At 39.1% G+C, this 15199-nt stretch overlaps 2 protein-coding genes across 2 annotated transcripts; both read left to right on the top strand.

Moving 5' to 3' along the window:
* The first annotated feature begins 2096 nt into the window (after positions 1–2096).
* On the top strand, positions 2097–8914 carry im:7138239 (uncharacterized protein LOC497366 homolog). The gene is made up of 7 exons (XM_036556887.1): positions 2097–2181; positions 3938–4033; positions 4433–4569; positions 4929–5205; positions 6006–6187; positions 7096–7154; positions 8764–8914. Exons 1-7 carry the CDS (start codon positions 2133–2135, stop codon positions 8912–8914), a joined length of 951 nt encoding a protein of 316 aa, XP_036412780.1. The 5' UTR covers positions 2097–2132.
* A 3295-nt stretch (positions 8915–12209) lies between these two features.
* On the top strand, positions 12210–15010 carry LOC118797369 (anti-dorsalizing morphogenic protein). The gene is made up of 5 exons (XM_036556705.1): positions 12210–12513; positions 13591–13727; positions 14001–14123; positions 14244–14427; positions 14583–15010. The coding sequence occupies exons 1-5, from the start codon at positions 12210–12212 to the stop codon at positions 15008–15010; spliced, it is 1176 nt and encodes a 391-aa protein (XP_036412598.1).
* The last annotated feature ends 189 nt before the right edge of the window (positions 15011–15199 follow it).

Genomic DNA, 15199 nt, shown 5'->3' with positions numbered 1-15199 from the left:
GTGGATTTTGGGACCAGGCCAAGATGCATTACAAATAGTGTTTCCTGGGGTTCAAAAGGAAGGAAGCTGAACATCTTAGTTTTGTCATTTCCTTTGGCATTGGTCTTCAACAGTTAAGAGTTTCCAGTAGTCTCAAATAATCTCATCAAGCTCATAATGGCAATTTATGGAAGCTAAACAGATAAGTAGCTAAAGTTCTTGCAATGAGTTGCTGGCAAATGAGTGATTAGGGTGTCATCCAGGTCTTGACTGGATCAGAGATAGAAACCAAGCTGGTATCAGTGTGATCAAGGTGAAGGTGTAATGAAAGATCAATCAGTACAATGAGTGAGATGGAAATGGCTCAGGAGGATGAAGACAAGACATCAAAGGACAGAAACTGAACCCAGTAATGGCTGAATACACTGAGGCTGAGCTGGGCTACAGTTTTTGGACATGAGTCCTAAAATGTCCTTAATAGTGTAAACATTTTGTGCAATAAAGTTAATTAGCAAGTAAAAATGGAGGAATTGATCATTTTGGTGCTATAAAAGAACAGCCAGATGATGCACATGGGAACAAGAAACAGCACACAGCCATTACTCATAAAATTAACTGCGGTTTGACCAACTAGTTCAGTTCATCCATGTACATTCTGGTGCTAAATGGTTCTTTGGAGCCATACCATAGACAAACTACTTTTATTTCCATTTTATACATAAAGACACTACATTTATGCATGTTTTGTAGTTCTGTCTCTTACTTATGTAAGATGTTCTTGGGCTTCCAGTTACCGATGGCTGTGGCATCACTTCACAACCTCCTTATGTTGGGGTGAGTGCTTAGATTTTTGCTCCCATAAAACTTAAATACACTGTGAAAATAGTTGTTTTAACTTCAACTAATCACATCATTAATATTAAAGTCCAACTTAAATTTGCTATTTACCTGAACAAAGAACTTGAACAATATTAGATTCATTTTAATTAGTCCAACAAAACTGGCCTCAGAACTAGGCACTTATTCAGTTAGAAGAAAAGTAAAATATTCAAGTTTCACCATTTATTTTAAGTTGTGAATGCTCTAAACTTTTGAGAGAACAATAACATGTCGTAGACAGGTTATCTAAACTTCTTATCCAATGTTCAATAAAGTTGGGTCAGCTGGGATACTTGAAAAACAGTTGACGTCAGACATACTTGGTGGGGTCAGCAGGACTTCTGTTCTTTTCTAAGCTGAGATAGAGATAGCAATAGAGACTAAGTCAAAAACAGAGATACAGATATAGCGTATGTTGAAAATGCTGGAGGATTCCTTGAAAGAACAAACCACTGAAGGTTTCTTTAGTTGGATCTTTGTAGCATTATTCTATAAGACCCCCTCATTTGGTCTCAGAGAATTGTTTTAAAGTCTAACATGATAACGCAGGAACATTAGATTCCCAAAGGGAAGACAAAACAAGAGCGTACACTCCCAGTTTGTAGCATACTTCTGTTCATCTACTATCTCTAATACATCTTTGACTCTGCTCCATCCTTTCTTTGCCACAGAAAAGGCCTGAAAGCAAGGACGTCTGTGTGAGTGTAGGCTGCTTTGACCTCTCTCTCACACACCATTTGGCTCATGTTGAATAAACACCAAGGTGCTGCTCTCCTCAGCAGGAGGGGGGCCAGGCACAGCCAGTTTACTTGTGTTTTGCTCTAAACGGAGGTGCTAAACACCTTCCTCCAAAGATAAAAGATGATTAATACCTTCCAATGAGAGGTGCTTAGAGCCTCAAAGCCCCTTAAGCAGTTCATTAGAGAAAGGATGGGCATGAGCGACACAGTGTCCCACAGATATCTCGCACCCTGAAAACAAGGGGAACTTGCCTTCAGAGGTGAAAAGCTCTGCAGGTACTTTCAGGAGGGGGGGGGGGGCGTTCTCTTTGAACTTTGATGTTGCCCCCGCCTAGCAGCAGGCATTAGAGTGATGGAAATTTGATTACTCCTTCTGCCCTTTCATTTAGCACCAGCGGGGAGCATTTAGCCAGTGACATTTGTGGCCAGAACAGAGACACGTATAAATATCCCGAGAGGCAGGTCGGCAGGGATAGTCAGTCAAGGCAGAGAAGCATGGGAGTACACGCAGTGCTGAGGAATATTGCTGTGGATATGATGCCACTCTGTGTGCTCCTCCTTCTCAGTGTGTGCCATCAGAGCTGTAAGTAGCATCCTCTTTCTGTTCGTTTCTAAAGAATTTCAGTTTATCTTCACAGTGTTTTTTCTTTCACATTTGAGATCAACGTTTTATTTAGAGTTGTGCAGAATACTTAAGGCACCGTCCTAAATGTCTTGTCCTAATTATATATATATATATATATATATATATATATATATATACTATTTTGGTGATGCTTGATTTTTTTTGGACAGCAACAATTTTCAGTATACATTTGGAATACATTTTAATGAGGCACATGGGAAACTCTGATGCTGTCATATTTACTTAATTACTATTATCATACTGTTCTTTGCTGATACTCATGGAAACCCTAAAAGGCCATGTATTTGCACGTTTTTTACTCCTTTTTCAATGATAAGTTATTTTAAACATCATTCGTTGTATTGTGATAATGTTATAATTCACTCAAAATCTCAAGAATGGATTCATGGCCCTTCAGAGCTTCCATATTTACTGGTTGGCAATTTTCTTCATTTCATTCTTCTGGTAATATGTTTTATGGCAAGCAGCATTTTCTAAGCCGCTTATCCTTCTGGGTCAAGGAGCTGGAGCCTATCCCAGCAGTCACTGGGCAGAAGGCAGGAAACACCCTGGACGGGTCGCCAGTCCAGTTCCAAAACAGTTAGCTGGTTTTAAAAGTTAATAAACGACAACAATTAACTGATTATAAATGATATAAATGACAATGAACAAGCACTGGACAGTGTTTATTTTAAACATTGCATGTTTTTCATTCCAGGGTATGTTCTATTAAAAATGTGAAAAGTAACTGTTCAGAAATTTCCTTTTTTCTTTTTCCCCACCTGCTTCATCTCATGAACTAAGCAAAAGTGGGACATTTTTTGGTAGTTGTGCCTGCATAAACCACCTAAATATATATACCATATATACCACCTAAATGTAAATGTGTTAATGTGAAAATGTGAATATAGTGTTTATATGTATAGGCTTATTATGGTCTCTTTAATATAGTTATCCATTTAAGATTATACTAATGGAGATGTCCACCGCTGAGGAGACTGTTCAGTTCATGTCTTGAAAGAGCTGACAGAGATGAATAACTGGCTCATAACATTGGTTTATCAGTCTGCTCAGCCTACTACAGCCATTTGTTAAGCATGTCAGTGATTATGTATTGTAAAGTTATTCTCTGAAAATTGTAAAAGATAGCTGTCCAAATACTGCCTTTTCAAAATACTTCATTTCTGTATTCTGAATACATATTATAAACATTTGTATTGCATTAAATCCTATCAACTACCGCTACTAAATATAATACTGCATTTTATTTGATTGGTGCTTGTTAAGAACATATAGCAGTACGCAAAAGTTTGGGCGTCCCTGGTTAAATGACATCCAAGGTTGATTTTCTAAGTGAAAATAAGTTAACACACTTCTGCATGTTTTAATGCATGATTACCGTTTATTTACTGAATATAAAATATTGTAAAAAAGTTAAAGTCAAAAGCAAGTCAAATATACTAATTACTCTGAATTACACTGATCATGAAAAGTATTCATTGTGGTTTCCAAAGAATAACTGCACTAAAATAGCAGGCCAAGTATTCAAATTCTGCCCAGAATACATTAAATGTCTACTGTAGATCTAAAACAACAAGAAAGATGTCATTAATTTGCACAGCACTATTTGCACTGCCTTTTAGTCATTCTAAATGGCTGTATGGTGGCAATAATACTAAGAAGTTAACTAAGCATATTTTTATGTGTCTTTCAGCAACAGCAGTATTGAACAAGTACGGAGAGCCAAGGAACCTATTTGCAGAGAGAGCCTGCTGTAGACGCCAGAGTCACTTCATCTACATAGGAAAAGGTGAGGAGCAAGGATGGGCCTGTGGCATAGCGCCCCTATGAGCTCAGCCCAGAACTAACTGCCTTAATACCAAAATGGCAAAAATAGTATTGCTGTTATGTTGAAATCTCGCAAGCCAAATTTTTACACTGTTTGTAAATGCCCACTGCCCTTTATGCTTTGTGAACATTTCACAATGATGGATCAATAGAAGCATTCAAAAAATCTTGTTACATTAACATACACTATGTATCTACATTAAAGTTAAGCCTGTTTTCCCTTCTCCTATGAAGTTACTACTTCTAAGTTAGAAGGTTTTGTTATGACAATGAAGCAAACAACTGTAAAACATATCTTTCCTCTGGATCAGTATGGAGATATCTCAATGATAATATTTTTTATCTCTGTTTGATTATTCAGATATCTCAGGCAGTCCAGTGAATGTGGATGTGGGCATGTGCAGAACACATTGCCAATCACAGCCTTCCTCTTTCGAGCTTGGGATGCAAAGCTACTCAAGACACTCCTCCATGCTTGACTTCCTCAAAGACAAAAAGGTATTAGAAGTGCTCCAGACAACATAATATGGCTGAATCCCTGCCCACAACCTTCAAAACCAAAAAACAAACAAGCAGACTAGACTATTGACAGCACAATGTTACAAGAATTGAATTAAAGTGCCACAGGTTGAGCCCTTAAACTCTAAGATTGTTACTAAGTCTTTTCATGTAGTAACTACAAAAGATTCATTATTCTCTAACTGATGAAACTAGCATATAAGTAAGTAATGAGAGTGAGAAACTGAAGTGTGGGCCCCATACTGGCCCCTTAAAGCAAAACATTAGGTATTTTTATGGTTGCATCAAAAGATATTGGCTCCTATTTACTTACTAAAATAATGATCTTCCTTGCTCAGATGCGAATGCTTGGAGCTCCATCTCGAGAGTCTGGGCCCACTGGTGGTGGTGCGCCGTCATGCGGATCCAGCTCTACCTGTGAGCCCACTGGGACACGAGTGGACAAAGTGCTGCTTCTTGATGGTCTGCGGGAAGTTGAAATCATCGAGGACTGCCACTGTGAGGCCAAGGTGACATGGTGCCTCCGTGCACCCTCTCTCAAGACCTACTTCTTCGAAACGCCATACGAGACCGTAATTGATGTTGGGAAGTGTGTGGGGTCAAAAGGTGAACTAGGTAAGAAAGGGCAGAAATGACACGTTTATGCACACTGCCCCCATCTCATTTGTTAAATGTGTTCTGAACACTTTTTGTTAGAACAATTCTGTATGCAAATGAACTCTCTGCAGTCAATAGATGGTTCTTTAGAGGTAAACTGGTATCTCTATCTGCTGCATCTGCACACAGTCACTTAACATAGACAGTAATTTAGATGCTTTTGCCCTACTCAGTAAAAGAACAGTACACTTATTCACTCAAAGCGCCCTGTGTAATAACTGTGCTCTGAGTCTCTGAGATTTCTGTTTTATTACTAGGTACAGGGAATCATGTATAAATGACCACACATAGTAATCAACCACATGCTACAGATGCTGTACAAAGACGCTATGATGAAAATCACTGTAGTATTATTTTAAAGGGCCATTCAATGTGTGGCCACACTGTATTAACGTGTGGGAACAAGATCCTAATATGTGCCACAACTTAGTAAAGCATGGGAATAAGATAATTAAGTTGTGGCCACAACTTAGTAAGGCATGGCAATGAGATCATGCCTTATTAAGCTGTGGTCAAGGCTTAATCATCTCATTTCCACACCTTACTAAGTTGTGGCCCCGCTTTATTTTTATTTATATGGGATGTCACCAGCAGGGCTCCATAATTTTTTTTTTATAGTATAGGTCCACAGAGCCCTTTGGCACTTGAAAACCAATTAGGTAGGCCTTTTTGGCCCAAAAACATTGGGATCCAGCTAAATGCATTGGTAGTTAGTAGCTTGGTCTACATTAAGGCTAATGTAATGCTTGTTTTCACAGAGGGATTTTCCTGTGTGCCTACTAAGTTTGATTCTGCTCTTGTGGACACTCCAAACAAAGCGGAGCTGATTCAGACGGTGGCAGGCTGTGATATGAAAGAAGGCTGCTACAGAATCCCTTATGTGGAATATCATTATGAGATCACGTACAATGAGGAAGGGCTCAAAGAAGAGAAACTGAAGGTAAGTTTGAAACTAGTAAAAGCCTAAAAGAGGCAAAAGCCTAAAATGTAGTGAACATGCCACTCAAGGAGTATTAGATGGTGCAGACAATTAGCTGATGTTAATGCAAAGGTGAAAATGGCCTCTATTGTCTGTAACTTTAACATTTAATTAATATAATTCAAAGAGCTAAATTTCTTGAAATGTGTTTGTATGTCTTAACAAAACCATAAAACAGATAAATTTTTTTGGTATTTCTTGCCAAAGAGCATAAAATGATCTCCAGCTTAGGCTGCTGGTCTCACACCAGTAATGTTTGCCAATTAAAAGGGGAAATTAGTCGTTTCCATTTGGCGTTAGCTGTAGCTAACAAGTGATCCCCATTTGCCAGACGCAAAGCCTATTAAGCCTATGATCCATTTCCCCCAAACGTTATCCATGTCTTGTTTTTTGACAAACCAAATTATAAGCGGTTTGTAATAGTACCAAGTACTTAATTGACTGATTTCTACTTGTTCCATTCATTTGATACATTAAGCTCATACAGCTGCATATCTAAATAATTTCAGTCAAGCTTTGCTATTATGTGTCTTTCATACAATTACGCTAACCGAATTGATATTTTACTACCCTAAACACTGCTTTAAAGTTGTATACATCCATTTCCCACTTTTTAAAATACAATTTTGCTTTTACAAGTCAAGAAATTGTTTCTTTTAGTCATTTGAGTAGAAATACGGACCATCTGTTGCATCTCAAGGAAGGTGTGAGGAGAGGCTCACAAATGGCCCCAGCAGGTGCCAAATCAAAGCACTTAGCATGTTAAGAGGTCCGCCCTGCCCCCCTGGGGAACGGAGTTGACCGGTGAATGTTAGCAGCTTGTGGTGAGCTGATTGCTTCTCTCTCTTGTGTTGCTAATTTTCTTACAGGAAATAGACGTGGGGAGATGTTTGGGAAGCTGCACCTCAGGAAACCGCTGTCTTCTCAGGTACACTTCAAAACAGCTGACACAACACAGCTTTGCAACCAACCCCCCAAACACACACACACAAATAAATTTATATTCCTAGCTTTATGGATCTTCTCCACCGTCTTTCAATATAAGTATAGCCAAATGCTATATAAGTAGCACCAAGTTACACTAAACCTGAACTTTACCTTCTGTAACAAAAAGCATCATAATTTTAAGGCTTCTAACAACAGAACAAGCGAACAAGTGACCCCACACAAGGAGCTAAAGCCCCTCAACCATCACCCAGACACCCACCTCAAAGCAGCATTTTGGTTTGTGGTTACTCTTTGTCAACTCGTGAACAAAAAACAGGTCTTACCTTCACCAACTATGATTCGATTTCAATATTAAACGTATGCACATGAGTCACGACAAAGACACCCTGTCTTTTAGGGTAACACTTTATTTGAAGGCTGCCTACATATGAACTTGCATAACACAAGCATTAGTATTGGATAAGGCATTAATAAAGCAATACTTGAACATTTCTAAGTGCCATTGCAAAATGACATAAGATGTCTGAAATAAATTACACTGCGGTGATGTAAGTTGCCATAAACTAAAGTGATGGCCGCTTAGTTCACTGTTATGAAGCATCATTCCCAAGAAATGGGATATCAGTTCTATGAAAGACTTCTGGAACCCTCAAGCTTAAGTGATCATTTTCATACACATATTCCCATTTGGGTATTTTCTATAAGTTCTACTCAGGATACGTTAGATGTACATGTCTGCAACCACAGACCAAGAGAAATTGTACTTTTTGTACTTTAACTGGAGTAGAAACATACAGAACTGATATGTGTCATTCTTAACTACACTCTTAGCAAAAAGGATTCTATACAGTACCAGAAGGGTCCTGTGACTTACGTAACACGTTGCGGTCCTCCAGGTCTTCCATACCATTTATCAATGCAAAGAAACACTTAAGCATTCAATTGGTGATTTGAGTTGTTATGGTTATAAAACTATTGCTGTTACTAAAGAACCACTGAGGAACCATTTTTAAGGGTGTTATCCTCTGCCTTAAAAATGTCATTAATTAGGAATAAATTAATTAGGAATGATGGCTCATAAAAGTGTTATAAATGAAACAAATTTCCATCAATTTAGGTCCCCTATATCCTGCACACTTTCTATTTATTAAGACATTGGAAAAGCATAACTACTTTATAATCATCAAGTATTGCTTACCTGTATTTATTACAATGTTAATGCTAATTGTAATGTAATGGTGATTTTGTTTGTTTTCTGATTTTGATGCAGTCAAAAGCAACAGTTTGGGTGCCCCCAGCCAAATTGTATATTTTGTTGATTTTCTAAATGAAAATGAGTTAACACATCTTCTACAGAGAACACACTTCTGCACACTTTAATACACAATTACTGGTTTTCATTTACTTTATTAATACAATATTTAACACAGTGGAAGAGAATAAAACATAAAACATGGCCTGAGCAAAATAATTTATTATGCATTAAAAGTGCAGAAGTGCAGAAGTGTCCTCTGCACAGGATGTGTTAACAGACACTCAGACTGTGAGACTGAATACTCACGGCTCTTCTTTACTCTCTGTTTTCTCAGGAGCGCCTCGGACTCTGCTGAGTGTTTGCTGTGGGCAGAAGGGCAGGGCAGCGCGTGCGTGCCGCAGGGCTACGAGAGCCACACGTTCCTGAACCAGCACGGCCAAACCCGCACAGTGCTCGCCATCACCTCGTGTCTCTGCCAGTCTTAACCACAGCGCCCTCTGCTGGAGCCACCCGCCCGCCGCAGCGACCACAACCAGCACACTGTAAAAAACGAGCCGATGTTCTAACTTGAAAACGAATCTTCCACCATATTTCTATTGACATTAATGGAAATTAAACATCATACAATAAGCTAACAGAGTGAAACACACCGGCAAGTTTTATGTAAATTTGCTATTAGAAGTTACATCGACTTTTAAGATAGCAGGGTTACGGTTTTTAAGTTAAAACAACAAATCGTTTTACAGCGGATGATTTGACTACACTCTTCAAATTAAGAGTCTCTGTGTTATAAAGCGTTCTGTGGAGCGATGGCACAGATGAACCACACAGGTAACCTAGAGAACCTTTCAGAGGGTGGTTCTTTAAAGAACCATTTTAGTAAATACGATCGTGAAGAACCTTAAAGAACCTCCTGCACATAATATAAAAGCTCTACGCCAATTAAAGGCACGTTAACGCCAAGAGCCATTAAGGACGTGTAGACTACATTTTTTGTTTATTTTTTTACATCGATGTTACAAAATTCTTGTCGAGGAAAAAATGTTTTCTCTTACATAACCACACTTGGCCTCTCTCGGCAGTCCCTGTAATATATGTAAAATATGTACATTTAATTTTGTAAATAAAAAATATGTCTTTACCTGTACTGTATGCGTCCTGTCTCTTCTAAAGTGCTTTTATAAATCGGATGGAGCAGCAGAACATAGATAGATAGATGGATGGATAATATATATCTATGAGAGAGAGAGAGAGAGAGAGAGAGAGAGAGAGACTTAAGAAATATTAATGTAATTATACATTACACGTATATTTACACATACATACACAGATCAGTGCACACAAGACATTAACACTAATGCATTAATGCAAACATTCAGTGATGCGTGATCTGTGAGGTATTATTAATATGAGTGTTAGGAGTACATCTTGTTTCACACCTTACCTAAAGGCTACCCACATTATGCATAAGCACCGAGTAACATTTTTATAAAGCAACCCATACAAACGTATGAAATGGCATTTTTTTTGTATTATTTAGTTTTATTGTGTATCGTACTGTCTTTAAAGAAGTATAACACAGGTACCGACAGAACCATTTAACCATACAGTACTATTTATTTATTTATTTATTTTTTCTCACTGTTCTTAGGTGTTCGGATACAGTTTTTGAATGAAACAATTTTAAATGTATCTCACATATTAAAAAACATTTACCGTTTTCCATAGGCAAAAATAAAAAGTAAAATGAATTAAATAAAAATAAACGAATAACACAGTCAAAAATTATACCAAACTATGCAATGAACGCACTCAAGACTTGAATCTCTACACATTTATTTCTTGTAAAGTTTATTCGTTTATTCGTCTCGCGGGGCTCTGATGAACAGCGCTTTCTTCAGCCTCTTTGTTGAACAGCTCCTCTGTGAGACACGTGCTCGTTCCTCTTTCAGAAGAAGCCGCTGCCTTTCATGCAGCGTTTTTTCTACAACTGCCCAATAAATAAATCACCTCATCACAGCTGCGTGTGACTTACGATGGGCTGTTGAGAGAAAGGAGAGAAAGAACTGCCTCAGCGATTATATTTGTGCTCGTCGCGCTGAATCTTTGAAGACAGAGAACCTCAATAGACGTGAGCACTGGACCACGCCGAAGAAGACCACCCGCTTCTACTTTTATTCATTTCAGTCAAAGCATAAAGGTAAAAATAAACGTGTAAAAAGATCTATACTATAGTTAATAACAGCATATGACATGGGAGGGAACACGGGTAGGATAAATATTACAGTCAGGGTCAGGAAAGGTCGATGTTTGACTTGTAACAATAGTGGAACACTTTTCAGTGCTACATAGAACCATTTTTAAAGGTTCTGTAAAGAACGACAACAAGGTTTCATTTAACCTATATATATATATATATATATATATATATATATATATATATATATATATATATATACAAAAGTCTGAACGCCCCAGTCAAATTAAAAATGACATATTTTCCGAAAATATGGCATTTTCTGTTAATTTTATTGCACATTTTCTATTAATTTACTGAGCCTGACATACTGGAAAAAACAAAATATAAATATAAAATGTGCCTTAACTTTTGCACAGGCCACATGTTATGCTTTTTCAAACTGCTTATTTTTTTGCAAATAAACTATAGTTGTACATTAAAATGTGCACAAGTGTGGGGGAGTGTTAACTTATTTTCATTTAGAAAAAAACATTATTTGACATAGGGTGCCAAAACTTTTGCATACGACTGTACATCTGCATTCAAATGGTTCTTTGAGTTGTCACGGTTCTATGCACAGCCATCGCCTTTATTAAAGAACACTCGGAGAACCTCTTTGAATGACGCAGTGTGAACTTACCACCGTAGAAAAGGAGTCAGGAACTGAAATGAAGAAATAAAATAAGTAAACAACGACAACACAAACAAAAACGAGCCATTTGCCCAGACAGTCTCCATCACATTTTAGAAAGCACTACTCCAGGTCTCACTGTGAAATCAGGTCTCCCCGTTGGGAAAGGACTGTTTTCATTAACAATCCATAACACTAATGGCCGAAAATAAAGGGGCTTGTGGCTATTTATGCTAATGCTAATCATGGGTGGATTAACAGAGGGCCTATGTGAGATTTGAGCCCTTCAACCAAACTGAACTGTTCTGTAAAATATTCTCCTTAAGTAGATTAATATGGCTGTGTTTGAGCAGGTGTGGGGGGCATTTTCACTTTGTTTGTCAGGCTAATTGTTGTTCCTGTATCAGATTATCCTCGTTTGTCTAGATTAATCGATCCATTTTGAAGGACGTTAACCGCCTGCGGTGCGCAAACTTCCTTGCTGAGCCTTCTCAGTCTCAGCCCAAACAAATCTGTAAAAAATCCTCACTGGAAACCCGCCTAAAGTTAGAACTTACATTCACAATGTTCACAATTTTCCATATAAAACGATTAGGTAGAACTTTTAAAACCTAAATGAATGAGAACACTTGGAACAGCAATCCTCCTCCTGATCTCACATCACTCCCTAATCACCAGTCAGGTTCACACCTTGTTAACACCGCCATTAGCTTTGCGTTACATTCCCTCATTATTGACTTACATTTGCGACCAAATAGCACCTCTTTATCGCTGTTTACCGAAGACTTAACAGTGCTAACCGCTTTCACATAAAATGACGCCTGCACGGAGGGCTGCAGTCAGTTGCCTCCAAACTTCTACCAGGAGCAACATCAGGGAAGACCCCTCATCTACGGAGTACAGAGCCGCGATGTTGCCTGCCGCCTTCTTGTTCCTGGCCTCCATCTTGGCTCTTGGGAGCCCCAGACCGTCTCTGAACTATTTGCAGAACCACTTTTCAGTGGAGGGCGAGTCGGAAGAGGTTCGTTCAGCTGCTCTCAAAAGGCTTTTGGAAGTGTTTGGCTTGGAGGACCATCCTGCCTCGCCTCCTCGGTCCCACAAGCAGCCTCCTCAGTACATGCTGGACCTGTACAACACGGTGGCGGACGTGGACGGCGTGACCAAAGACCCCACGGTGCTAGAGGGCAACACTGTCCGCAGTTTCTTCGACAAACGTAAGAGAAACTTCACTAATCTGAAACACTGAGAGGCAGGCGGGAAGTGGGCTTTAGGATTGTTAAACTGTAACTGCTAGGAATAATTTAATAGTAAAGAGGTGGTCACCTGCAAAACCAGCGTATGTTGTGTTTTGGATGCTGGTATGCTGGTCACCCAGTACAACCCTGCTGGGGGTGACCCAGTACGACCTAAACTAGCCTAGACCTAGTTTAGGTGCTGTTTTTGTCAGCAGGGAGCCCTCCCATTATCTTCAAATTTACAAACCTACCGAATTTAATCTTTATCCTTTATCTTTATCAGTTTGACCCCAGCAATATAAATCTCCAGAAAATAATACAATGAAAATTGTTAAGTTTATGTGAGTTATTTTGTTTCTTTGCAAAAAAAGGCAATCATTTATTTAGAGACTAATATTTTTGGAAATATATATTTTGTAAAACTTACATAATCATGCCCCACTCTTTAAATACATTGTTTTTTTCTTTGTTGTTTGTTTGTTTTTATTAACCATTCTTTCTCCTGATCATTGTGCGTTTGTGTGTTGAGCTTCAGGGTGTAGGGACTTTAAAAGCACTCAAAAACCTAACAGCAGTGTTAAAGTGTTTTGTATTCAGGATATTAATGCATTCCTCCATATAAAAATGTTTAAGCCTTTACAAACTATGATTTTGCTCAAATCCTCCATATTAACACATTCATTTTGGACTCACTCAGGAGCACCCTCTAGTTTTGACAAACCTCCTCACTGCACATTATCTGGATGTACATCAGCAGTTCTATGTGAATATTGTGGTCTCTTGCCACATTGTGGCATATTATGAGGCATTCTGTTTGATCTTACTTATTAAAAAAAGAAAGAAATTAAGCAAATCACTCTGCATGACGCCACCGTTCACATCCCGTACATGCTGCTTACAATTTAAGCTCCCACAACTTAGACAACTTAACATCTTCCTGTGTCCCTGCTGAGAGATATCTACGATTGTAGTGACGTGATGTGCAAATATACCAACAATGTGCAAAGTAGTCATGCGTCATTATAAATAAAGCCTTCTTTTTTCTTCCTTGAACAGTGCGCAGTGACCAAATCGAGTTTCTGTTCAACTTGTCCACCGTGGCGAGGAGCGAGAAGGTCCTCACTGCTGAGCTCCATCTGTTCAAACTGAGACCTCAAGCATCGCTCACTTTCAACAGGCATCACTTCTGCCAGGTAGGACCATATCTTACTTTGGGATAGCAAATGAAAGCTAAAGCAGTACTACATTCTTGCTTTGTTAGTTAAAATGTAATTTAGTATGCAAATAATACAATATGTGTTTGTGATAATAACACTATGCAAAATATACCTGGCACTTCTACTAGCAAAATGTATATATTTTTAATATATCCTCTGGAAAGTGGCACATGACAATCAGCTTGCATTGAGGAACAGAAAATGTGAAAAGAAAGTATATAAATGGCTGTTTTTTGTCTTTGTTTGCAGGTCAGTGTCTATCAGGTTATTGATGGCAGCAAAATGAACATCAGCCAGAGCAAGAAGCTTGTGTCTTCAAGGCTTATTCCGATACATTCCAATGGCTGGGAAGTGTTCACCATCACTCAAGCTGTAAGTTTTTTCTAAATAATCTTCATACATTGAAAACACTGTTTAAATTATCTTTATTGTAAGAATGGATAAGAATGTAAATGGTGAATGAATTAGTGAGTAAACACATTCTTTCTGTAGATCCGGACATGGACTTTGGATGAGCACAGTAACCTGGGTTTGCTGGTCACAGTGCAGACTCTATCAGGCTCTCACACTGACCTGAGGACCATGCGATTTGCCTCAGGCCAGAGCCACCACCACAGCAAACAGCCCATGCTGGTCCTCTTCACTGATGACGGAAGGCGTGCTCCCTCACTGGAGGGTGCTCTCAAGGGTAAGGAAAATTCAAAATAAAAAACTGAGAACTACTGAATTGTATTTGTGTTTTTCTCTCATTGATAAAGCTCTACAGCAATGTCTTGTTCAGCATGAGCATGTAAATGTTCCTTGATACTGACAGCTCCGTATATTCTTCAGGTTCTGAAGATTCCTCAGCTGGTTCCAGTCTCCCTGTCCCCAGCCTGACACTCCCAGCGGCGGGGCATCGCAGAGCCCGCTCCCTCGACTATGAGGAGGACCGGGACAAGATGTCATGCCAGCGCCTTCCTCTTTACGTCGACTTTGAGGAGATTGGCTGGTCAGGGTGGATCGTGTCCCCTCGTGGCTACAACGCTTACCACTGCAAAGGCTCCTGCCCCTTTCCTCTGGGTCAGAACATGAGACCCACTAACCACGCCACTGTGCAGTCAATCATCAATGCACTGAAGCTTACTAAAGGCATTGAGACGCCCTGCTGTGTGCCTGACAAGCTCTTCTCCATCAACCTCCTGTACTTTGACGATGATGAGAATGTAGTGCTAAAGCAGTACGATGATATGGTGGCAGGAAGCTGTGGGTGCCACTGAAGTCCAAAACTATTAAACATGTATATAAGCCCAGTTCAGCCCAGCTCAGATACATGCACAGGAAGTAGCTACACGTCTCATTGAAAAGCGAATGCCGGACATCAAGAGCACAGCTTGCTGATTATAATACCTTATAGGGTACCTGGATTTTTTCTGCTGTACTGAAAAATCAATAGCACTGATGAATGA

This window comes from Colossoma macropomum, unplaced genomic scaffold (genome assembly GCF_904425465.1).
Source record: "Colossoma macropomum unplaced genomic scaffold, Colossoma_macropomum, whole genome shotgun sequence".
NCBI classification, from domain to species: domain Eukaryota; kingdom Metazoa; phylum Chordata; class Actinopteri; order Characiformes; family Serrasalmidae; genus Colossoma; species Colossoma macropomum.
This window is presented reverse-complemented; position numbering and strand designations above follow the sequence as displayed.

Excerpts from the sequence above, each read along its gene's own strand:
- im:7138239 (XM_036556887.1), top strand. The coding sequence starts at position 2,133 with ATGATGCCACTCTGTGTGCTCCTCCTTCTCAGTGTGTGCCATCAGAGC. Across the intron at positions 5,206-6,005 it reads GGGGTCAAAAGGTGAACTAG|AGGGATTTTCCTGTGTGCCT; the intron begins GTAAGAAAGGGC and ends TTGTTTTCACAG. Across the intron at positions 6,188-7,095 it reads TCAAAGAAGAGAAACTGAAG|GAAATAGACGTGGGGAGATG; the intron begins GTAAGTTTGAAA and ends ATTTTCTTACAG.
- LOC118797369 (XM_036556705.1), top strand. The coding sequence starts at position 12,210 with ATGTTGCCTGCCGCCTTCTTGTTCCTGGCCTCCATCTTGGCTCTTGGG. Across the intron at positions 13,728-14,000 it reads ACAGGCATCACTTCTGCCAG|GTCAGTGTCTATCAGGTTAT; the intron begins GTAGGACCATAT and ends CTTTGTTTGCAG. Across the intron at positions 14,124-14,243 it reads TGTTCACCATCACTCAAGCT|ATCCGGACATGGACTTTGGA; the intron begins GTAAGTTTTTTC and ends TTCTTTCTGTAG.